We start from the raw sequence: 25,629 nt of genomic DNA on the forward strand, positions 1-25,629 counted from the left end.
TAAGCAATGCTTTTGGAATTTTATTGGTATTTTACTTGCGTATTAATTGTTTTCAGAAGGCTTTCTCTTTGTCAGATATATCTCTCTGAATTAAGATGAACTACCCAATAAAGTGACTTTCAAATGTTGCAGAAAGATGGAAATGGATATTACTTTATGAGCTTATTCTAGAAGTTTTAGACCATTAAATAAGCTGTGTATCACTTTCTAGCAAAATTTTTAAAACCTGCAGAATTCCAAGTGAAAAGTAGAGATTGCTGATCATGAAATTGCTTAACATATGCAGGCAAACAAAAGCAAGTTCGAGTCAAGGTTGTGCAAAAAGAGGAAGGCAGAAATTGTTGCGCTGGATCAGGACTGTTGAATGATCTTTATACATAAATTTCTCCTTTCACTTTGTAGAAATAGTGTCATTGCCAGAAACAGAAAAGCTTATTCTGCTATTGTTTCTAATCCCCTAATACACGGATAAGTCTTTGTACCTATAGGTACATAAGCCATAAAACCTGCAAAAAAATTGAAATTCACTGTTGCACTTCATTTGTTCAAGAACTATTTTTTTGTGTGTGTGTGCTTAGTAGTACACTGTCTCTGTGTATCCTCTTACAGGTGTTCTTTTGAGAGTGAGTTGGGTTTTATTTGTATGGCAATAGCAAAGGGGTGATGCTCTTTACAGTACTGTCATGCTGATTTATTTTTTTTTTTTTGTGTATGGCTCAGTGCTGTGTTGTCTTGCATTGAGGGAGATTTGCAGGCCAAATGTTGGATTTTATTTATGTGAAGTCTCCCCTCTGCCTATACCCTTCTTTACTCTGAGCGCTCCTGTTTTTGGAGTGTTGTGGAGGGGGTTTGAGTCTTCATTGTCTCTACTTGTAAAAGAGAGTGTACTATAGATCTGCTGCAGACTTTTCAGTATTTCTTTCTTCAGCATAACTTATTTTTTCTTGGTGGTTGTTTTATTTTGGGTTGTCATGGGTTTTTTTTTTGTTATGCAGCTTTCAAAGCTAGGTTTCTTAGACTTTTCCAGATGGAAGTGCAGCTTCTCACTGGGTTGGGAATTCAGTAGGGTTTTTTGTCACTTATGTTATCCCTCAATATTAAACTGAATCTTTTTCTTGTGTTCATAGGGTTGCTGGGAAATTCAGGCAGGAACCTTCCAAAGTCTTCAGTCTGACCTGCTGCTCAAAGTAGGGTCACCTATGAGGTCAGACCAGGTTGTGAGGGATTTCACCTAGTCAGTCCATGAAAACATTGAAGCAAGGAGACTGCAAAGCTACTGCAGGCTGTCTGTTCCAGCCCTTGAGTGTCCTCCTGGTGAAAATAAGTTATTTTGTATCCATTCTGGGCTTGTTTAGTTTGAACATAATGTCACTGCTTCTTGTCCTTGTCACAGGGTACCCCGGTGGTGAGCCTGACTACTTGCTGACCTCCTTGTAGGTACAGGCACTTGATGTTAAATGATGATGTTCCTCAAAGCCAACTCTTCTCGAGGCTGAATCAGCCCACCCTCCTCTGCCTTTACTCACAGGACAAGGGCTCTGGCTCCTTGAACATCTTGGTGGCTGCTGTGTCAAAATTCTGGGTGTACTTCTTGTACCGTGGGGCCCCAAAACGAGGTGCATTAGTCCATGTCTGGAATAATAAGCACTGAGTAGAGGTGGCAGTCAGTTCCCTCATCTATTGGCAAGGCTCTTCTTAATAAAGCCTGGGATGCTGGTGACCTTTCCTGACAAAGCACACTGCTGGCTCACGATCAGCTTATTTCATGCCAAGACCTTTTCCATGGAACTGCTCCCCAGCCAGTGATCAGCCTGTGTTGTTGCCAGGGCCTCTCAGGTGCAAGTGTTTTTTGTTTGTCCTGTGGATTCATACAAATCCTGTCAGGATTATTCCTCCAGGCTGTCTAGGTTCATCTTAATGGCAGACCTGTCTTTAGACTTGTTGATTGATCCTCTTTCACTCCAGTTAAACTTCCTCTTAAAATTCCTAAAATATACCTTACTGGCCCTGCAAGTCATTGGTAAAGATATTTAATGGACTTGTCCTAGGGCAGACTCCTGCAGCACTTCACTTGATATGCCATCCTCCAGGCACTTTGTCCACTGAGCCTGACCAGCCAAATGTTTCCTACAAGTCTGGTTGTTAATCCATTCTAAAAAGAGTTTTTTTTCTAGTTCACTAATAGTCAATTCCTTGGCCTTCCTGTGACTTTTTTTAGTGTGCTGACGTATTTTGTTATTGGCTTTATTTATCAATGAAACCCTACCAATTAATCTTTATTTTGTATATTGAATCGTTTCTGTGTTCCTGAGTACTTCCTTACCCAGTGATTAATTTCTTTGGTGAAGTTCTTGTGAATGTCTGTGCCATTGTACTGTATCTTCTGCAGTTTTTTATAATGCAGATTTTTGTAATTTCAGATATTTCTGCCTGCTGTCTAAAGTACAGCAAACTCATCTGCCATTTCTTAAAGCAGGTGGGGTTCTCTAGTTGTTTTAAAAGAGACTGTGCCTGGGCCAACAGTCTTGTTCTCAGCTCAGCCCCTTTGTTATTTGTCATCAGTTGCCCACTTCTCTTCGAAATGAAACTTTGGTAGATAAGCGTGCTGGAACTGGGATGTCTCTAGTGCTCTTCATATCAAATTCATAGTAAAGCCACAGTTTTATCAGCAGTACTTGAGTGGTTGCCTTGTTCTGGTGGTGGTCTATAAGATGTTCCAGTTCTCAGATTTCTTGATTATCATCTAATAAAGTAATTTCTCATTTCCACATTTTTGTTGGTTTTAACACTTCCTTTTTAATTTTTTTATGATACCTTCTTTTCTGCAGCTTCATAACACTGATTTTCTGTTTTATATGGGAATCTTGTTAGTTCAGCACTATATATGCTGTATGTAGTGCTTCTTTACTCCCAAAGGCTGCATTTCGTCTTCCCAGTATTGGGCCACAAACTGTTCCCTTGCTTACCATTCCTGTGAATTGTATTGAATCATACCAGCAACAGGCTAAAATACCTCCTGTGTAATTGTCAAACTTCCTCAAATGTACTAAGTTCTCAAATTTACTCTAAGTTACAGAACCATGCTGTTTTGCAATGCGGCCACAAATCCATAGCTATTTTACCCATTGACACACTTGGTGTTTCAGCATTTTCAATGACAGAATGAAGTGGAATGGATATCTTTCTCTGTATCTAGACAGGTGTGAGTCCAGCTGTTAGAGCTCTTGTGAATCAGATATGGACTGACGTACAAACAGATTTGTGTGTCTGATATGGTGGGAATACATGTATAAAAGTCTAAGATATTGAATAACTGTAAATAGAAATTTTCCTGTTTTCAAACATTGCTTTTACAGGAAAGTACTATTGGACTGGGAGACATGGGGGTACATGTTTACAAATGTGAATTTACATATTTTATAGACTGTCTTATGGATGTCATTAGCACCTTACAGTTCACCACTTTCTCAGTTCATTCATGGTTTTGCTTAGGGCTGTGCCTGGACAGTCGAATAACAATTTTTTTATATCCTTATTAGATGTAAATATGCAGATTTCAGGGTTTTGAATGTTTTTTTTGACCTGACAAAAGTATTAATGCACAAATGAGTAAACGTGACTCTTCTGGGGGGAGGGCAGGGGCACAAGGGGAAGTGGCTGATGGATTTTGGTTTGGTCTGGGGGGGTTTTGCCTCTTCAAAGACTGACTAAGCTGTGTTATCTTAATTGACTGAATAGTGCTTCTCTCCTCTTTCCAGTTTAATGTAGTGGCATGGATTTGTGTGTGGTTATGATTCAGTTCTTTGTTGTGTGGCTTATTGAGCACTGCAGTGTGACCTGTTTGCTGGCTTCACGTGAAGTAGAGCATTGCTAACTGTATCTGGATGTTTATATAAAATACTAATTGCATGTGTTGAATTTTTGTATAAAGAGAAAAATGTTTTGCTACCTGTGCAAGAACAACTGGCTGAATTAAGTGATTAAATGAAGAGTGCATAATTAATGAACGAGCAAATATAATGCAGTTCTTCTTTCTCTCTAAAGGAATTACTGAAAATCTATGCTAAAACTGATATTTTAAAAGCAAACAATTAAACATAAAACTTCCTTACTGCCCTTGGAATCTTCTAACAAGAGAGCCAAAGGAAATGCCTACCTTATGTTGTCATTGGAACAGCATCTATTTGAGGTTTCTTTAGGCCTCTTTTTTACCCTGCTAACTTAGCTCTGTGTGCAGTGAAAGACTTTTTTTTTCAAAGAAAACTTTTTCACAAGAAGTACTCTGCTTTTGCAGCAATTTCTTTCTGTGCTTAGTAAGTTCCTTCTAAAATTTTAATTTTTTTTCCATAGATGTTTATAAGCTTTTCTTAAATTCTTGCTTTTTACTTAGGAAAGAAGTGGTAGAAATAATACTTAGAATGACAAGGGAAGCCCTTAACAGAGCAGAACTTAAAACGTATGTACCTTGAGTGATTGTATTCTACTATAGCCATTAAACCATTCTTCTTCCCTTGCAAGATTTTTCTGAAATTTGTGCTATGAAATGATACCATAGCAATGGGGTTGGAGATGTACATATGTTGCTAAGAAACTACATGATCTGTTCTGGACCAGCCGCTGTGATAAAGTGGCTGTTTTGAGTTGTTGCATATGAAAAGGTCCACATTAGGTGATGTGCATTTTGCTCCACCGATTTCTGACCTGCAATGCTTGCCTTTGCAGATGGAACATGAGGATTTTGTAATGGAGGGGCATGGCAAGACTCCACCTCCTGGTGAAGAAAACAAACAGTGAGTCACGCGTTTATTTAAAAAGGGCCTTACCATAGTAAATGGTGTGAAGCACTCTCGTTTAGTGTTTGGGAGCATTGTTTGGTTGCTTGATGCTCACCCTTTTGGTTCCTTGAATATTCGTGTAAATATATCTATAAAATAGTGGATGGTGGCTGGAAAAAAAGAGGCAGAATGTTGATTTGCCTTAAACGTAAAAGCATAGAAATATGCATTGCCATTTCAAAACATTCATCAGAAATTGTTGTGAAAGGGGTAATCATTCTGGAAGGTTGGCACTGACGTGTTGAGTTTGTACATGAAGTTTTGATGCAGCTGCTTTTCACTGAAAAAATGTGAAATATGAAAGAACCAGAGCCTTCCTTTCGGTGTGCATATGGCAGATTGGTCCTCTTTGAGCCTTATTTCTTTAGAATGCATTTTAATAAAGGATCAAAAATTACAAACAAAATCCGCTTTTGAGGATGAACAATGTAAGATGCTGGTACACAGAGTTTTAGGGAAAGCAGCTTGATCAGAGAAGAAAATGACTGATTTGTGTTGGGCAAAGGCTTTTCATATGATTTCAAACTGAAATCCAGTACTGGTTGGGCTTTTTCCCTGGGTTTTTGTTTGGATAGGAAGAACAGAGCCTCGTCCTAGAAGTACTTCAGTGGTGGTTGTTCTGTATTCTTTTCATTAGTTAATGCAATAGTAATTCAATTTTGATACCATTTTTTTTTCCTTTTCCTGTCATTTGGAGCAAGCAAAAATGTGGTCTTTGGAAAATCTAGATCGCAGAACTCATTTTTCCTAAGCCTAATTGGATGTTTCCTCATGAGAATCTCTTGTTGATCTGTGCTACACTCGTTGCAGAAAGGCTGGGATGTGTCTTAGGGTGGCATGCCTCCTAGATAAGCTGGCAACTCTAAGTGCACTGCATCTGTGACAGTGAGAAACCATTTCTGAGGTAGGCAAGTTGAGGTCAGCAAAATTCTACTGCTGAACATGCACGTTCTTTCCATCATGGACATGAGCCAAACTTCTCGAAGTAATTGTTATTTCTGTCTATTCAGACTGAGCAACTAACTGTGATACCAAGAGATACAGAAGTTGTTGAAGTAGAAACTTTCAGAAAGGTCCCGAAGAAAAATCAGTGAAGAACTAAAAAGTAGGAGTTAGATTTCTGCTCTCCTGACTTGTTTCTTTATATATCTAGTAGTTTAATGAAATACATTATTATAGTGAGTAATACGAGGGATGTTGTATTGGATTTGTCATAGGCTTGTGTTTGTTAGGTGTCTTATTTTAAGTGCAAGTAGAAACTAGAATTACTTTGTAGTTGATCTGATTTTTTAACTGGAGCTTTTCAAGTGGCTTAGAACATTCTCTCTTCTCAAAAACTCTGGTTATTAAAGAGTATGAGATTAGTGGTAGGCAGTATTTTTGTTTTTTTAACTAATAAATTTGTGTTCAGGTGGCATCTGAAACCTTGACATACGGATTCTGCTGTAGGAGTATCATTCTTAATAATATTTTGATTGGAGTCTACAGGGTGCAATTTTATGCAACAAGGAGTCAAAGGTAGTTGTTAAATGCAACTTGTATGTAGCATAATGCCAGCAAAATACAATTGTGGGTATTGCTCTGAAATTTAAATCAATTGCTTGAATCTTTTTCTACCCACAGTATCAAATTTTCAGCTAACTAACAAAATTGTCTGCTTTGACAGAGTTTACCTCTTGTCATAAGAGAAGGAAGAAAAAAAAAATCGGAAATTACTTCTTTGTATTACTACTTACTTGCAGTGGAAATTAGCTGGACATCAACATACTGGACTGAGTTTTTGAAAGAGCACAGAGAGGAACTCTGGAGCATCTGACAGAAGAGAAGCAGAGAAAGCTGTGACTGCTTAGCCTTCAAATAAGAAAACTTGGGGGAGAATGTTATTATGCATGTGTATAGATGCCTGATGAGGAGACTAAGGAAGACTGAGCCAAATTCTGGACAGTGGTGCTTGGTGGAGAGGCAAGTAGCCCTTGGCATAAACTGAAATACAGGCAACTCCACTCAAACACAAGGGAGAAGAATTTTCTTTATTTACTCTTAAATGTGGTCAGACCTTTGGAAGCAGTTACCCAGAAAAGTTGTGCCTTCGTAGCCCTTTAAGTGACTCCAAAACTCAGCTGGGCACAACCCCAATCCTGCTTCAGCCTGCTCTAGTTAACCATGCTGTCAAAAAGGAAATGGGGTTGAGGGCCTCAGAGATCCCATCCATCTGCAGTGATTCTGTGATTTGGTGTACCCATGTCTACTGTTGTCCTCCTAGTTGGTTTGAAATAAAATTGGAGCTTGTTAGTGAAAGGTAGGTTCTAAGTTTGGATGTAGAGTCAGATGCTCTCTTACAGAAGTAGTTGCACCACTGAAGATGCTTCCTTCCCTTTCCAGCTGTTATTAGACTTAGTGGATAGAATTTGCTGCTTCTACAGCTAGGCAGATGGAATGGTTTTTTTCTGACTGCTTCTAATTTACTTTCCTGAAAAGTCGGCAAAAAGTTACTTAATTAAAGTAATTTAACTGCCTTTCCTTACCCAGTTCATGCTGCCTAACTCTGCCCTGAGATTGTTGTGGAAGTGTTCAGAAGATACAGTTTCAGCAAGGGAGTGAACTTGCACCAGAGTTCCTGAGCAGTCCGCCAGTGTTGACCTAGGAAAGCCCTGCAAATTTCTTAATATTTATCTGCGTTAATCTTTACTGGACAAGGAAGGAACAGAAATAAAAAGATACTTCTGGAGACTTTCAATGGATGCAGTAGTTCTTACCTAGTCCCAGTTTTATGTGAGATTTCCTTTGCTAAAGCACAGCTTCAAAACTGAATACAAGGAGCCAGCATCCTTGGATGATTTCTGGCACTTTGAGACAGACTATTTCCCCGGTTTGACTCGGGGATAAAAACTTGGCATTTTTGCCTTCTAGTGTTAAACACACACATAAAATGCAAACAAACCCAGCCACAACAAATAACCCTGCTGCAATATTGTGAGCCTTTTTCCTGCTGTACTGAACAGGTGCTTTGGACACTGTACTAAAGTTACAGCATTTTAAGATTTTTAACTGAACTGTAGGTGATACCTGAGAAGTGCTGTCTTCTGATACCTGTCACCTTTCTGGGAAGGAATTACCTGGTTAAACTGTATACAAGGTCTTCAGAAATCTTCAACTGATCACTTATAACATGGATATAATTTATTTCAATTTAAGCTAATTTTGAGGAAGTTACTCATTCAAAATCCTTATTACAAGTGAGAAAATGAATGGGCAGAGTCATCTCAGTCCTGTGAAAGTGCAGTGCAGTATCACAAAGGTGTCATGGTTGTGCAGGAGTGAAGTGATTTATGTTAAAAACTGAGCCTTCTTGGACTGCTGGAGCTGATCATGGCCATCTCAGACCATGCTGCTGCTCTGGCTGAGGGCCAGTGACTCCTTGATGAATTGTTACTTCTCAATTTTTATGTATTCTGTAACCTTTTCACTTCTTAGCTCTCTGACATGGGATGTAACTGCCTGTTTCACCTGGCCACATTATTTTATGTGGCTAATATGTTTGGCAAGAAACCAGTTTCCCTCCTTCCCTGCCAATGGAGAAAGATGTCATTATGCTTAATTACATTAGGTGAACATTTTATCAGAGGTATTCTATCAATTTTTTATCCATTACAGAGAGATTGACCTGAACTGGCATGCTTTTAGGGAGTAAGTATTATCTCCCCCCACAAAACACTTGTATTTTATGTGACAGAAGCCTATTGTGCCCTTATCAGTTGTAATGGGGCTTTTGATTTGTTACTGCTGGAGCCAAGACTGAGGCAAATGTGATCCAGAAACATCTTTCCAAACAGTCAAATTTGTGTTGATGAGCATGGAGCAGGGACAGGGGTGGGAAAAAGAATTCTGCTGAAGTCCTTAAATTGAGGTTCTGCTCCTAGCTCTAGCAGCATTAATTAGCAACTCTGCCTGTGCTAATAAATTACCACCTGCTGTCACAACCAGAAATGTATGCATGAAATCTGAGTGAAAGGGACTGGGTAATCAAAAACTACTCATTTTATAAGATAACTGTAAATGTTTTACTTTTCCTAACTGACACATGGAGGGGTCTGTTTGACAGTAGCTGTTCATGCAAAAAGTGAGCCAAGTTCATACTCACGTTTAGTAGGAAGGTAAGCCAAGCTGCTACTGCTGTTTGAAGTACCTCAGCTGGCTATTCCCCACCTGCTGTTTTGTAGTAATGGGAGAGAAAAGTCTTCAGCTATCTTGACAATTTGTACATTTGGAAGTGATTCATATTGTAAAAAAGATATCAAAACAAGATCATTTCTGTAATTTAGAAAGTATCATTGGTTAGACCTACTGAATAGGCTTTTCCCTGGATTGATAGTTTAATATACAGATTCTGAGGCAAGTGCTTTTAATGACACCCTCCAAAATTGCAGTAATGCCAGGATGAGATTGGAACCACTAAGCATCACAAAATTGTTTAACATTTGGTAATAGTATCTTATTTTTCTTTGACATTTCAGCAGTAACGTTCAATGTCTTCCTGGATTTGTGTGACACTACAGTTAAAAGAAAGTAGTAGCTAAATTGGCCTAACCTGGAAACAGGAATTACAGATTACTCTGAAAGTCATCTTGTCCAATGCCATGCTCCAAGCAAGGGGCAGATTTGAATGTTAGATTTAACTTCTAAGTTATATCAGGCTTCTCAGGTTTATTCTAAAGCTTTTCTGAACAGTCTATTGCAATATTAATTGCCCTCAAGGTAAAGAAAATTTCCTAATATTCAGTAAGAATTTATGATCATTGCCTTTGAATGTGTATCTGAACATGGCCCAGTCTTCATTAAAACTTACCACTGTGTCACTTAAATAGCAGAATAGCTCCCCCTTCCCTGGCTTAGTTTTGCTGTGTGAAAACTAAGTGAAGGAAATCAAGAAGCCAGTTTACAGGCCAGTCTTTGTTTTCAGCAGCCTGCTGATGTCAGGGGCACATGTAAACATCACTGCTATAATGGCACAAAAGAATCAATCTTGCTCTTTGATGGTGTTGCTGAAAACTATAAAAAGGCTGCAGTGATATATCCTGAAGTAGTCTGGTTTGATTGGTGAGAATGATAGACATTGTTAAGAACTACTGCAGTGTTCTTTTGAACATTTGAAATTCCACAAAGGTCTCTAGCATAGCTTCTGCTCCTGTAGGATAAAACATCGTTCTCACCAAAATTAAAGTAAACTGTTAGCTCTAAGCTTGTGTGACAGGGGGTTGGTTTGATGTTTTAAGGACATTCAGTATTACAGAAGATACTGAGACTTGCCATGAGTGCCATTAGCTTTTTTAATTTACTGGCAGTACTGACCTCAGCAGAGGTTGGTTTTTGTCAGAAGATCCATGCTGCAATTTTCAAAATAGTACCCAAATCCTAATTCAGATTATCAGCTCTGATTTCAGGTACCTAAATTTGCATATCAACCCAAATTCTGTGAAATTAATGGCAAATGATTTCTTGAATTGCATTCAGGAATTATGTAAAGGCATGGCTTCTTTTAGATTGCTGATTGTTCTTTGTGTAGAATAAGTAGCCCATTAAAGAAATGTCCCCAGACATTTAAACCGTCTGCCCAAGAACCTAACAACTCACCCCAGGGAGATGTGGGATGTCTGTGTTGGCCATACCAGACATCTCTGTTACAGAGTGTTGCAGTTCTCTTGGTGTGTCAGAGTGTGCTTCAGACCCAGTGATAATTCAGGCTTGCTCTGATACTGACATGTGAGTAGGAGAGTTCTTTTTTCTTTTATATCCTTAGAGATTTTATAGGGTATTTAAGGGTGTGAGACCATTAGTGTAAAATCAAATGAAAACTGGTCCAGCTAAGGATGAAAGGATATTTTCATCCCCTTCCTACCATACAAATGCTTTTAGTCCATACAGTGGAGTGAGTGGCAGGACAAGTTTGCTTTTGAAGGCAAGTCTACCTGTGTGTTTAAGGGGGCCCTGAGGCAAGGAGAAAAGAATTGCCCTTTGTTGTGCAATTGAGTGGGTAGAAATGAATGAGATAGGAGCAAAATCTGATTCTGTAGAGGCAGCTATGTTTTAGCTGTGACTTGTAAGTCAGTAAAGTTATCAAAGCTGTCTTGTACCCTTACAACATAGTACTTCTGAGCAATATACAGAATTTATACACAAACTCTTTAAAATGGCAAAAGTTTCATTGTCTTCTGTATTTTACCAGTTCAGAGTTATACTTAAATGTTTTGAAGTTTTTGTACTTAAAACTGTAAATATTACCCACAGGAAGACTCTTGTCTGAATATTCTAAGCAAAAGTATTTTAAAATTAGTCATTCACTTCTGAAAGTTAGACTTGAAAAGGTTTTCAGTTCTCATTTTATGATTTTTAAGACTCCACATTTCATGTCCTCTGTGATTTTATCTTTTCTTTTTTTTCCTTTCAAACCATGAGCAAATACAGGGTTTTCATACACCTCAGCTAAGTGTGCTGCTGTTTTGCAAGTATTTCCTTAATATGTGGAAAGAAACGGAAGCCAGATGACAGACCGTTAAGGGAAAAAAAGGAAGTCACACTGAAAAAGGTCAACTTGGGAAGTGAACTTCTCCCTTATTATCACAATGTGTTTAGTCTACGCCACCGCTGAATATTGAGAGAGGAAAATATTTTGGGCAGTGTGCATTCTAAGTGTAAATGCTTTGGCACTTCTTTTCTGAGGATTTTATGGTGCTCTCTTCCAGATGTCTTGTGGAGAGAACAGGCCAGTTTGTTTGGGCTCTCCTCACCCCCCAAGATCTGCATTTGTCCTGCGTAGGAAGTGCACAGAGCCTGCTTCTGAATTTGCAGTCTCATCTGATGAGGAGACTGCTTCACACTTGTCTTTGCAAAACCAGAGAAAATATATATTTCCATTCCAGATTGCTTGATTTATAAGTACGATACTGCGAAATAGCCATAGTGCCACATGTCCTTGATACTTTGATTGCTATCTCCAGTTATTCCAGATAGTAGTAATTCTGATTGCTAGTGGAATGGAGGATATCCTCATTTGCTGCTGTCTTACAGAGCTTACTGTACTTTGAAGCGGAGAGTATTTGCCTACTGATCAAATTCCTAAAATCCTGAAGCCTCTGTATTCCAGACACCACCACCCACTCTTCTACCTACTTGTGTCCTCTAGTCCCTTTCCAGGAATTCCACTAAAAACTATCTGCTGGACACTCTATTGACATCTGGAGTTCCTTGACCAAGAAGCTGGGGGTTTTGAGGTCTGTTTGATTAGTGGCTGCTCCTTTTTTCTCTCTCCCAAAGTTGCCAACTTCCTCAGGAGCTGCCCAAGGTAACTGCCCTCTGATATATCATTTATATGGGTGGCTGAGCATTGCTCTCTTTTAGCATGTCATTGCTATTTAGATGGCAACTTTTGGATGACACCTACCATGGGAGTCAGATAACAAAATTGCAGAATAGCAAGCAAAATCATCTAAGGTGTAGTGGTGGACTTGGCAGTGCTGGGTTGATGGTTGGACTTGATGGTCTCGATGGTCTTCTCCAACCTAATACAATTCTGTAAGGGCTATTAACAACTTTGAGTCCTGTCTAAATTAGCATTTTGTCTATATTCTTAATGTAAAAATACAGTTTAGATTAATTTCTGTGGTACCTACACCAAGTTAGTCCCACTAATTTTGATCTGCTAGGGATTTAATGTCTTTGCTAGCACAAGTCAGTGGCATCATAAATGAGTATGAATTACAGACCTAAACATTTTTTTCCCTTTTGCATCAAATTTAAGATGCTCGCTGCTTTTTTCTCTGTTTCATTCTCTCAAAAAAAAAAAAAATTTTTTTTGCAATTTATGTGTATGCTTGCAATGGTTGAATGGTTGGATCTTCCATTCAAGGAGGCAAAGGAGGGAGAGGGGAAAAAACACTACTGCTTTTATGTTACATAAATGAGTTTGTGATGTCTTTTTGTGTGTGTGTGGAAAAAATAGAAATTTTGATGATGATGATGTGCTATGACTTAGATATACCAGAGGTCGAAGCAGAGAAGGGTACATGGTCTTGGTTCTAAGATGCAGGTACTAGCCTTGATGAAGTGACCATTATTGGTTAAAGAAAGGGAGGGAAGGAAAAAAAGCAAGCTCTTTATTTTCATGCAGGAAGATATGACTTACTTTGTATGACTAAAAATATTATACTATGTGGTAAACATGGTATGAATTAAAAACTTGTTTACAGAGATATTTTAGAGGTCTTAAACTGCATTGTTTCTCTAGCATGCTGTGATCTGGAGAGCTGGTATGATTTCTTTTACTCCTACCTAAACAGATTGAATTTGCTGGGCTCTTTGCCCTAAGTCAAAGTTGTTTGTATTTGGGAGTCATACTGTTTTTTAGGTTACTGCATGTATTTGAATATCTGTGACAGCTACAGCTTGTAGAATTTTCTGCCTGGATAGCCAGCTGTTCCTCTCCTGACTGTTCCTTTGCTGACATTTCAAACTGAAAGACTGTACATGAAGGAAAATTACTCAGGGAAGGTGTTCAAGTCACTTGGAAAGATCAGTTTGTGTATTTTTTTGTGGCAATAAATAGTGGATTTTTTTATTAAAAATATCAGTGAAATTAAGGAAATCCTCCCTTACAGTAATCCACTCAAAATACATTCTTTTCATATTCTGCTTTTACTTTGGGTGTTTTGTTTTGTTGGGGGCTGGCTTGCTTTTATTATTATTATTTAACTTAGCATATTATGATTCCTTTAATGAGAACAAAGGAAAATGGGTTGGTGCCAGCTTCAGCCAAGATGCCAGAAATTCCTTTGCTCAAGAAGTTTCCGGCCCAGTGATTCAACTCCCCATTCTAAAACTAAAGACAAGTTAGAAAACTTTGTAGAGAGATGATGAGCTATCTCACAAAAAACAAATTTAAAAAGCAAAACAATAAAAACTACTAAGTGCAGCATAGCTTCCTTTTAGGTAGGGAAAAATAAAAAGATTGAACTAGACTAAGTCTTTTAGTCCAAAATTCTTCCTTGTCTTGTCTGAGATATCCTAAAAGTCTTTGTAAGAAGTCTGCTTTTATTAGAGTAGGAGCATGTCTAAGGGTGCCGTATAAAAAAAGGGGTCCTGTTATGGTAAAGTGTTTGTGGACATGAAAGAAATTTTTTCTTAAATATTCTAACCTGAAGAAGTTTTTTCTTAAGTATTCTAACCTGATCAGATGAAAAAGCTTGTTGCTATTTAAAAATGTTTAAAGCTCCAAGGCTTAAACAGGGTGAAGGAAAGCTTTAATGAATGAAAAGTGTCCCTGCCCACAGCAGAGGGGTTGGAACCACATGATCTTTAAAGGGCCTTTCCAAACTAAACCATTCCATGATTCTCTTTTCACTCTCATTCATATAATTGCATTAAACAGACAGCTGTCTCCCATTTCATTGATATTTTGTCACTTTATAGGATTTTAGGAACTGATGAGGAACACCTGTCAGAATGGAACTATAGCCTTCAAAATCAAGATGCTTCTGGGTTGATAATGAGCAGGTTAATGAAATTCTAAGAACATTAATTAACACAAGTCTCATTGCACGTTATGTTACTGGGAAGTACTTATTTTGTGTCCAAGGATATGGGTATAAAGACTCAATCGACATGTAGATGTGAACTTCATTGATGGGAGATTGTTGGGAGTCAACTCTTTCAGTTCCTAGAGTAGTTAAATCTTGTGCAATGGGTTTTCATGTCTATCTTTCCCAAGTAAATTTGGAGTCTCTTGTCCAGTTCTGGTGAAGTGAGGCAGAGAAGTGAGAAACTATATTATAATTGTCGATATGTTAAACTTCTGTAGCTTCCTAGAGAAGAGACCAAAATGGAATTCTTACTAACAGAAGGGTTTCAGAGAAAGACAAATAATGATCAGTTCTGGTTATGTCTTCTAACAGCTAATCATGTGTGTGTTTTGGGATTAGCTGCAGTATGTGCAGGTTTTTGCCCAGGCACTGAAAGAGGTGAAAACAGTTTATGGGAAGAGCTCTGCATAGAGCTCAATATACTGTTCGAACCTTGGCATCAAAGGAGAACTGGCTGTGCAGGAAGCTGGGATTAGTGTGGAAAGTAGAGGTTCAGTGATGTGTGACACAGATTTGTAGGAAATGAGCTTTCAGTTCTGTTGTTCATCCAACAACTTTGTTAAAAGGCAGATTGAAAGCTTTCTCTTTTTCCAGTCTGGAAAGAGCATTTGGGGAATTGAAGAAGTGGGGGCTTAGTTGTAGATTATTTATAGGCTGAACAGTGAGGGAAAGTATTGCAGCAGATTGAGGAAAATTAGGTGGAAAAACGAGGGTTTGCAAAATTTGGTGAATAAAGTTTTCCTTCTGACTCATTATCTTCTCCTGAGCACTCCATTAATGTATAGGGTCAGAACTTGGCCTGGGCTCAAAGTCATGTGTCACTCTTAAACTGAAATTTTCAGGCCTTGTATTATTTCTTTCGTCCCTGGCAAAATATGAATGAGCTCTGAGCTGACTAGGACTCCAAAGCAGTGTTGCAATATAAGTTTTGAATAATAATAATAATTCCTAAAACGTGGTGATAGGTGCCTTTGTGTGAGGGATGCAAAAGCTGCTGTAACCTTTTCAGAAAGCAATCAAGCTTTTCCTTTGTTGGATGGTTTTAGTCATGGTATTTTTCTCTGAAGAAACAATTTACATTATACTGTTGATTACTATCATTAAAAACCACTGCCAGCCCTGTTTTCATAGTTCTGCAGCATAAAATATCTCACTATTTACAAAGTGTGGAAGGGGAAGACCCCCAAAAAAACCCTAGTTTCCTTAGAGTGAGTGTTTTGTCCTTGAAAAATGTTTGAACACTTAAAAGTTTTACAGTCCTGCAGAAAGAGAGGTCATGACTCTTGCACAATGGCTTGGGTGAAATTGCTGTGAAAACTTTAAAAAAAAAGTATGTTGGTACAGCCAGAATTAGCTGTCATCTTCAATTTTCAGAAGTGTTTGGCTTCAGCATCTCTGTCTCTTCAGCGTCTCTGTCTATTCAGAGAAAATAAGTGATCTCAACCATCCGTTATCCAGGATTGAGACTGTTTGTAATTGTTCCCTTTAAATAAATCATATGGCAATTTTAAGAGCAGCCAACAAATAGTTAAGACTTTTAATTCTGTTCCTTAATTTATGGAGTTCTCTGCTTGCCGTTTATTATTAGAAATTGTGAAGCTATGAAACACAGCATACATGTCCCTACCCTCAGTTATGCTTTAAGCCTGATCTCAGCAAAGACAGACACTTTTCTGTTCCATTTTAATTTGAAGAGTTATGCTTGGTGGGATTGTAATTCCAGACAGTTGGATTGCTGGGGACTGACTGGGGAACTGATTGGTGAGTAATCTGCCTTCAATTATCTTGCATGTCTTACTGCACCCCACTTCTGGGGTTGGGAGAGGGAGATCTGGATAAATCTAACTGATGAGCTGCAGTAGGGTAAGAGGGCATGTCAGCTTCAGTTCACTTCGGCAATAAAATCTGCCTTTTTTTCCTCTCATATTTCAGGAGGCAAACTCTTCACCAGCAGGAGAAAGGACAGTTGGTGACAAGGCATTCATGCTAGGAGAAGCTTGTTAATATTTGAGGTTTCTGATGAGGAGCTGTGTTAGTAGGAGATTGACTTTTCCACTGTCATAGTATCAACTATGAAGAACTTCCTGGGGGAAAAAAAAAATAAGTCTTATATTTATTGCCACGGGTGCATAGGCAGTAAGCCCAGTGGGTGGGGTCCAGTGTTTGCAACCTTCAAAGTAAGATACCACATCAATTTATAGGACTTTGAGCCCAAACAAAATGCCAGCTCATGAAAGAAGAGGTTTTGCATATGGACTAGGATGAACTCAGATTCTTTTCAACTTGAGTAAAGATCTATAGGTCAGACAGACCAGGTCTCCTTTTTGAGATGACAGCTAGGAGGGTGTGGATACCTCTGTTCCAGTGGACACTGGAGTATGCCTTTTAACATAATATTGAAGCTTAATTGCTTGATTCATTTTGATAGGTCATCAAAAAGAATGAGCTCTTACTAGAACCGCATTACAGCTTAATATGAGTTTAAAAACCTCTTCCTCTCCTGCCTCAGTTTGAGGTATTAGCACAGGGAATCCACAACTGCAAGCATCTCTCTTAATGTGCATGTATATGTGTGCTGATACTGGATACTGTCCTCGCAGGAGCACTGTGAGGCTTCATTAAAGATTTTAAACTGCTTTATGATCCTCAGATGGAAGGAGCTTAGAAATGAAGTGTTTGTAATTAGATAACTTAGTAGCACATAACAAGGCTATAACCTATTAACACTGGCTGTTAACAGCCTGTTGGCATCAGAATAATTAATGGTTAGGTTTTTGAAATGCGATTGGCCTCTGAAAATGAATGTGTAGGTTTTGGATATGCTATTTATTTTTATGGTCTACTCAAATGTTTTCTGAACTACTGTGCTGCATTGCAAACAGAAGTCAACCAACCTCCCCAATCAAACAAAAACCCAAAATCTTTTCGTTAGCCATCTTAATCAATATGCCAACAAGAACAGGTAAAGAATTGATACCTTTCAAGTGGTAGTTTAGTGGAAAAATTTTAATTAAAGCTACAGTTATTTAAGAGTTACCCATACTGGCCTCTCTATATTTTTTTTTTTGGTTCACTGATAATTTCATTATTTTCTCATTAAAAAAGCTTTGTCAATAGAACATTGGTAAGGTGACATTTTATAGCAGTTATTTCCATTTGGATACGTAGCAACTCAAGTGAGTGCTTGTTTCTGAAAGTCATGACAGTATTATCAACTTATTGAGGCAGAACTTCAGAATGGAGTGTTGGCAAACCCTAGTGAAGTTAAGAGGATTTATAGGTCTCAGTAAAACAATTTGGCTTTTGGGAGGGAATAAAATTGTAGCTTAATGCATGCTGTCATACTCAGTTGTGAACATGCACAGAACATGTAGCTGCAGTATTTAATGTATTTCTTTGGGGGGGGGGGGTAGTTGTTTCATAGATATGCACATACATTTGATTCTATGAAACTGTGTGAATCTGATGCCTAGGAGTTGGTTTGGATTTTGTCATTAGGTATTTAGAGCAATTGTGGTGTTCTCTTTGGGTCTTGCCACAAATAGGATGTGCCCTGAGTTTTCACCACATTTCCTAAATGGCTGTGTTTGGATTAGACCAGCCACAAAACACTCCAATCTGCTACATCCAGCAGGGCAATTCTCTGCGCTGGTTTAGACAGAGCAACCTGAGCAGTTACATCCAGCTGCTTCTATTTCGTTAAGTACCCAAAAATGCAACTCACATTAGCTATTGCCAGAGTTTCTTGAGCCTGCAGAGACAGATGGTTAGAGTGCAGGCTGTAGTCCTGTTGAAGAAATCCTGTCAGTGGCAGAATCCCCATTTGAGTTTCTGTACGTTATCATGAGAGTGGGAGCAAAACATGTCGGAACCAGAGCTACACTAGCATTTCATGGCCTCCTGATGAGGCCAACGGCTTATGCTCTATGATAATACATGCTAATGATTTTTATTCTCATTCATAAGATATGCAGCTTCTGCCCCCCTCAAATTAATTCCTTTGGAGTGCCCTCCCATGGATCTCCAAGTTAGTTTCATTCCACGGTATTGTCATGAATGAGGGATTCAGGTGCTTAAAGAATTCCTGTCAAAGGTATTGGCAAAAGCGCAGTGTCTGTGACATAGTTCAAGATGTGTTCAGGTAATGCTCTTGGACACGTGGTGTGATTCTTGGGGTGGCTTGTGCAGGGCCAGGAGTTGGACTTCAGTGATCCTTGTGGGTCCCTTCCAACTCAGAATATTCTGTGGTTCTGTAATTATTGGCAAAAGCAGGTTTTCATATAAATTTGTGAAGGCGTGACTTAACGGAGTTTGATGGCAAGGTTCCCTCTGTTACTTACATCCTCTGGATGTAGCATAGCTTCATCCCTGTGGATGAAGCATAGCAAGGAAACTCGGGTCGTAATCAATTTGAAAAGATTTGTGCAGAGACTGGTAACAAAAAAAAAAAAAAAAAAAGGCAAAGGGTAAGGGAGACCCTCACGTTGAACCGCAAGGTTCAGAGTGGACCCACTTGCCAGATTTAGCTTCACACTTGATCAGTGGTTTTGTGTCTAAAGGATTTAGCAGCACTTAATCTTTGGCTAATTTTACACAGAATGATTAAATAGAAGTTCCTATAATAAAAGTGTAGATCTGAGATGGCAGTATTCATACTATACCTGCTGTAGCATATTTAAAGCAATTTGCACACACCCCGTACAGAGTTTGTGTCTGAAGTGTACGTGTTTAAAAATTCTCCTCGTGTTCAGGTGCGTTTTGGCTTTTTTACTTTCTACATAGTTACGTTGCATAACTGTACAGGATTCAAAACTTGTATATTTTAAGGGTTCGATTCTGAGGGTGCTCCCGAGGAAGCTGTCAGTTCTGTCACCAGCCATGGTTCCATTACAGTGAGCTCCTGCATTTCCTACCTGTGTTGGGCTGACTCAGGAGCAGCTCTCCTCACAGCAGGATCATGCCCGCATCACCATATCCTTTGGCTGAACTGTGTTTTTTACTGTTTCTGCACATTCAAGGTAACATCTGGAAACATCCTGCGGGCTTTTTTTTTTTTTTTTTAATGTTACAGGATTCTGGGAATCTCTGTTGGAACCGCTGTCAGAGCGGTTTTCTATGGAAATTGTTGGGCAGAGGCTGCGGAGTGTCCGCCTAATGGCTGAGTTGCGGGATGAGACTTAAAGCAGGCGAGGCAGCGGGAGAGACCGAGTTCGTTCTGCTGTCCTGCGGGTGTTCCCGCGTCTGGACCTTGATCTCGGGTTTGTGCGTGCGGTGCGGGCAGTCTGCTTACAGCCTGGATTAACTTTGGTCTGAGCATGAACCTCTTGTCCTTGAGTCAGGGCGTTGTGCTTAAAATGGGGGTTCCTGTCCGAACGAGCGCCGGGGTCGGTGTTCCCGGCGCACCGCGGAACGGCGCGTGTGGCTGGAGGGATTTAACATTCGCCGTTCGCCGCTTGTCGGCTCTGCGGCCCTCGTGTGGAATTAGCATAATCGGCTGCTGGCTTTTCAGCCGGTTTTAAAGAGAGAAGCTCCATCTGGGCCGCCCTCCGTACTCTCCGGCTCCCCCACTCTATGTACCCTCCCTGTGCCTCGCCTCTGCCCGACGAGGGCGGGGAGCAGAATCCCGGCCGGAACGCGGGGCTTGGGGGGGGAGGCCCGTTCCCGGTGCGGGCAGGGCGCTGTCCCTTTAAGGCGGTGAGTGACAGGGCGCGCGGGGGGGGGGGCGGGTGGGTGTCACGTGAGCCGCCCGTATTTGAAGGTCACAAAAAAGCTGCTTCCTTTAGAGAGAGCAAGAGGGAGCGCGAGGGAGGGAGCGCGAGGAGCGAGCGAGGGAGCGCAGCCAAAATGGCCGACGGAGCGTCTGCTGGCTTCTGAACGTTTGAAATTAAAGGGGAGAGAGGGGGAGAGAGAGACAGAGGGGGGGGAAATTGACAAAAAAGGAAAAACAAAAAAAAAAAAGCCTAAACAGAAAAGCAAAAAGAAAAAAAAACCGCAAAACCATTTTTCTGGATTTTTTGTTGTTGTTGTTTTCATTTCCATTTCTACCTTGTATGCCTCAACTCGCTGGATTTAAGCACTGCTGCACTTTATGAGGTTAGTGGTACGTTTATGTTTTATTATTTTTACGTATCAGTCGAATTTTATTTTTTTTAAGCGCTTGAGCTGAGCGTTTCCATCCGTGGTTTTGCAGAGGTGTCTTTCCTAGCACAAAGACTTGCTTCAGATGTTGTCTGCTTGTACGTGTACGGCACTTTTAGTGGATTTTTTTTTTTTTTTTTTTAAGCAGGAGCTCTCCCTACAAGTGTGGTGTGCATTTGGAAGATATTTGTAATTTAAAACACCTAGGCAAATTACAGAAGATCGTTTGTATTTTCCGAGCTGACGAAGTACAAGATAGTGCTGAAAATCTTGTTTTATTTAAATAGAGGCTTAAAAACAAAAAAAAAAAAAAAAAAAAAAAAGAGAGAGAGATTTCTTCCCCACAGCACTCGGAGCTCTTAAATCTGCTGCAAAAATTTGCATGTATAAAACCGGGCTCGCATTCTTTGCGCCGCTGGGTCGGAGCGGGGCCGGCTGGGGCCGTGCCTTGCTGGGGAGCAGGGACGGAGCCTCCCCGGGGAGCGGTGCGGGGCCCGGGGCTCCGGCCGGGCCCGGCGCTGCGGCCGCGGGGCTCCCGGCCCATCCGCCGTGCGCCAGGTATTCAGGAATGTGCGGGATGCCGGCCGCTGCCGGGGTTTTTTGTGTTCCGCCGAAAAGCAGGCTTTCATCTCCACCTTAGTAAAAATGTAAGCGAAGGGCTGCGCTTTCTCGCTGCGCGCTTTTATATTTTTTTTAAATCTCCTCTCCTCCCCCCACCCCCCCCCAGTCCAGCCTTCTGTGTTGCTAAAAATTTAAATCCGAGTTATTTTTGCAACTCCCTCCAGAACCAAGCAGAAAATTAAAGGGAAATAGCTGGAGCTTGCTTTCTGAGAACAGGCCCCTCCTCCTGCATTGTAAGAGTGTGATGTAATGCTCCTTTCTGCGAGGTTAAATGAAAAAATTCTGGGGTGGTATACATTATTCTTCACCCCTCCTTCACCCTTCCTCATTGTGATATTTTTTGTAGCGGAACATGTAAGCAGCAGGTAATTCTGCAAATAATCGTGTGAATGTACTCCACATTGCAATGCATTAGTGCAATGATTGTGGTTAGCAGGTCAACTTTGTAAACCTTCAAGATGGCTCATATTTTATGTTTCTTTGTGGCCTTACGTGCATACAGTTAAACACAAACGGAGGAGACAGATTTCAGTAAGCTTATTGGAAAATGTATCTGACTGTTGTCATTACAGTCTTGTACATATGGGCACTTTTTGTTTTTCTGCACTGGCTAGCAAATATTTGAAATAATTCTGCAGTACGTTAAGTGTCTCTCAGAAATTAAGAGGCACTGTCTTTGGAGTGTTTTTTCAAGTATTTTAAATTAGAGGAAGCATAAAAGAACTCTCTTAAAATTTTATGTAGTGTACTTTGCTGGTAATTTTGGTCACTAAGAATTTAGTAGTAATGGATAACCCAGTTAATACATGAAGTAATGCATGCCTTTTTCTTAGTGTTAATGAACTTATTAGATTCCACCCTCACCTTACTGGCAAGCATCTGAGGAAATGCTATCAAAGCGTTCTGTGTCTTTGACGTGATGTACCCTGATGGCTTTTGTTATCCAAAACCTTCTTGGGCTCAGTGGAGATCTGGATGTAGCCAGAATATGTTGAATCTACCTGTTGACTGACAAACAAGAATTAGACCTTAAAACTGTTTTCACCTGCAGTCTAAAGTAGAACTATTCCCAGATTCGTTGCTTACTGGACAGAAACATCAGTTACTGTAGTTTACATGATAGTTGCTGTAAAACAGGATGGCTGGAATGATGAGGAAGTAAAGAAAACCCAATTTGTGTCCTGAGCTGGCAGTATTGTAGGATGTAGTCTTCCCAGAATCGACACTTCAGAGCAGTACTTGCCTTTTCTGTGTATTTTTTTGCCTTCATGCCTTACTGCCTACGTTACACACTTCCAGAATGTGTAGATGTTTGTACATACAGCTTGATGGTTAAGGTGATGGAATGGAATACAGGGTGGTTCCCAATAACTGCAACTGCTCCTAGCTACAGAAGCTGTTGTGGTCAGACAAAAGACAGCTATTGAGAATAACAGAAATCATCCAGTAAGGAGTCTGTCAAACGTTCATGCAGCTTTGTGAGACTAGCTGTTAATAGGCAAGACCAATTAAAATAATTCCTATTACAAATGCTTTCAGACCCCTCAGATCTTACAGCAAGGTGTGCAACCACAGGATTTCGAGTGTGAATCTGGGCAATTCTCAACACTGTTTATAATCGGTGCATTCCTGCAGTACAACGGGAACAAACAATTTTAAGAGACCTGATTTGGATTGCAATTTCTAGATCAGTTTGAAGCTTACAGAGGCATGGGGGTAGGGGAAGTTGTTTTGTTTTTTGTTTTTTTTTGTTGTGGGTTTGGGGTTTTTTTTTGTTTTTTTTTTTGCTTCAGTTTGCAGTGACGATGTTGAGTTCAGAAGCTTTAATAAATTTTTCTGTTTGCATTTGCATGTCAATTGTTATTGGTATCTACAGGAATCAGTCCCTTTCCAAAGCAGACTGTTTTAGTAGGTTGAAAGCTACAGTGAAGTCTGTAGTCACCAGAACCCCTGGAGATTTTTGCATTACATCTAAGAGATTTTTGAGGAAATAATTGACAAGAAAAGCCTTATTACCATTGAGCGTCAATATATAGGAGTCTGCAATTCTAATGGGAAAAAATTAAGGGAAAACGAGTGACTGAAAGATCAGTATGCTTAGTTTCAGTTGCTTTTCTTTGAGCCTCTTTCTTTCCTGCTGAGAAGGAAGAAAAAGAAACTTTGTAAGATCATGCAGTCTTTGCCAGCTGATGTCACCTAAACTTAACCTTTTTAAGATTTTTGTTTCTTCCTTATTAGTAGGTGGCTTAGTAAAGGAGAAGCATCTAAATTTGAGAAAAAATACCCATAGAAATAGAGTATTTCTGGAAGAGAATTTTTATCCACAACTTTCCTAATACCCCTCTAGAGACATGTCTTGCATCTTGAAACAGGGTTCTTTTAATTCTGATCATTATGGATATATGTTCCTTTTGGACCAGGGTGGAAGGTGAGAAGTTTAATTTACAGTTGATTTTGGAACAATATTTATTGGAAGCTTTACCCTTGGTGTTCTCTTCAGCTGGTAGTAGTTCATAACTGAAAAGTTTCAGGGCTTTTTTGCTTTAATAGATTGAGAAACCATCTACTGCCTTATTAAGTGCTGTTTCACCTTGTTAAGTATTGGTTTCCTGTTTAAACAGCTCAAGATTTGAAGCAAGAAAATAAGCTACATAGGATGTCTAGCTCCAAGTACCTGTATTTCATGTCCTGTCAAGGGAGTCAGGTGTGCATATCACAGTTGTAGTGTTGTTACCTTGGATTTCAAGTAGCTAGACTTCAAATATTGGGCTAACATTGCTTCAGAATTAATTTGTTAAACAGATGTCAAATTCAGGTTAAATTAATACAAATATGTATTTCTTCTGAAATCTTTAGTTGTTAATGTAATGCTAGAATTAGCAGTCTTACATGGTATGATTACATGTGCCATACTTCAAATATTGGTCAAATAAGTTGCTTAAAGTTGGGTGTCAAGATAACAGTTTTTGGCCATTTCAGCATTGAAGGCAAATATGGAGGTATCATGGAGATAAATACTATATATCAAGAATATTTCTGTTTTGTTGCGATGGTGTCATAATGGTTCTTAAGAAGGCACAGTGATTTTCTGTATTTGTGGTGAATCCCAACTCCAGAGTTGTACATTTTGCATTTGTCACTGCTTAAGTTCTCCTTTACACATAGGCTTCCTACTAAAGAACACAACAGGGGAGTTTTGTGTTTTGTTTTTTTTTTTTTTTTTTGTTTGGTTGGTGTTTTGCTTTGGCTTGGTTTTGGTGGGTTTGGAAGTTTCTTCTTGCTGAGACAGAACATACATTCTGGGAGCAGCAAGAATATGTGCATATCCTGATTTTATTTTTTTTTTTGTGCTATTAACAGACTTCTGAAGGAAATTCCTAAGGCTAATGGATATTGTCATTTTAAAGGCTGTTTTCCTGTGTGTGTACAGTATGCTGGTATTATAGTTTAAGGATTAAATGCCCTGCTGCTCCTACAGTTGTGTGTTTTTTAATATTTCTGAAAGTTGTGTCTTAAGAACTGGTTGATATGATATTTGCGTGTTACAGCTTGGGTAAACTGAAAGACTTCTCATTCAAAATATTGTACTTTAAGGACTACTTATAATTAGCCTGTTTAGTCATGTGGAAAAACATAACATAAGGTACAACCATTGGAGTTTTTTCAGATACCTAAGAGAAGATAGATTTATAAAACACGAGATGAAACTTTAAAGGGAGGACAAACCAAAAGGGATTGGACACCATGGAAAAATGTGTGCTAATGCAGCTGGAAATAAACTAGTGAGGGCAGTTCTGCTGAAAATCACAGTAAGAATGAAAGTTGACTGCTGCTCCTTACAGTGCTACAATTTGTGCTGAACTCCATTAAATGGATGTTTGTATATGTTAGGCAGAGAAAATAATCTAAAAGTACCTTCACACTGATGGGTGGAAAAATGCTTAAAAGTAAATTAAATTAATAAAAACGTGTGTTAAATTGAGACTTTTGGAAGTGAAATGTGACCTTGGAATTTACTACAACAAAACCAAAACAAGGCATCAAGATACAAATGTGTTTGATTTCATGCCAGCAGGCGAGTTCTTCTCTTAGGATGGGATGTGTGAGGCCACATTTTAGCAGTGGGGAAGATCAACAGATTTTGAGGTAGCTCCAGTAAGAGCAGCAACAACTTTTACAGGGAAGTAGTCTAGCAAAAAAACCCACGCTTTTTTGTGTTTATTGCTATAGATAAATTCTCTGCAAACAAAAGTAGTTGGCTTAATTTGTGTCAGAAGAGCATCATTTTGACGCAGAGCTACTTTGTAGTTGGGTGTGCTTTGAAATAGCATAGTTACTTCAGCAACTAAAAAGCAGAAAGGCGTGAATTTTTTTGAAATCAAGGTGACCATTCTTTTTTAGTC

General features: G+C 39.4%; 1 protein-coding gene across 4 annotated transcripts in view; it reads left to right on the forward strand.

Moving 5' to 3' along the window:
- The window catches only part of TNRC6B (trinucleotide repeat containing adaptor 6B), a 125,026-nt gene that overhangs the window by 30,583 nt on the left and 68,814 nt on the right, over nucleotides 1-25,629 (forward strand). For 3 of the 4 annotated variants that reach the window (XM_062492190.1, XM_062492191.1, XM_062492194.1), the window contains exon 4: nucleotides 4,723-4,790. In XM_062492190.1, coding sequence (XP_062348174.1) covers nucleotides 4,723-4,790 — 68 coding nt within the window. Of the gene's footprint in view, nucleotides 1-4,722; nucleotides 4,791-18,510; nucleotides 20,568-25,629 lie in introns of those variants that run through there. The other variant, XM_062492192.1, reaches the window with a different exon arrangement.

Source organism: Cinclus cinclus, chromosome 4, assembly GCF_963662255.1.
Source record: "Cinclus cinclus chromosome 4, bCinCin1.1, whole genome shotgun sequence".
Taxonomy (NCBI): domain Eukaryota; kingdom Metazoa; phylum Chordata; class Aves; order Passeriformes; family Cinclidae; genus Cinclus; species Cinclus cinclus.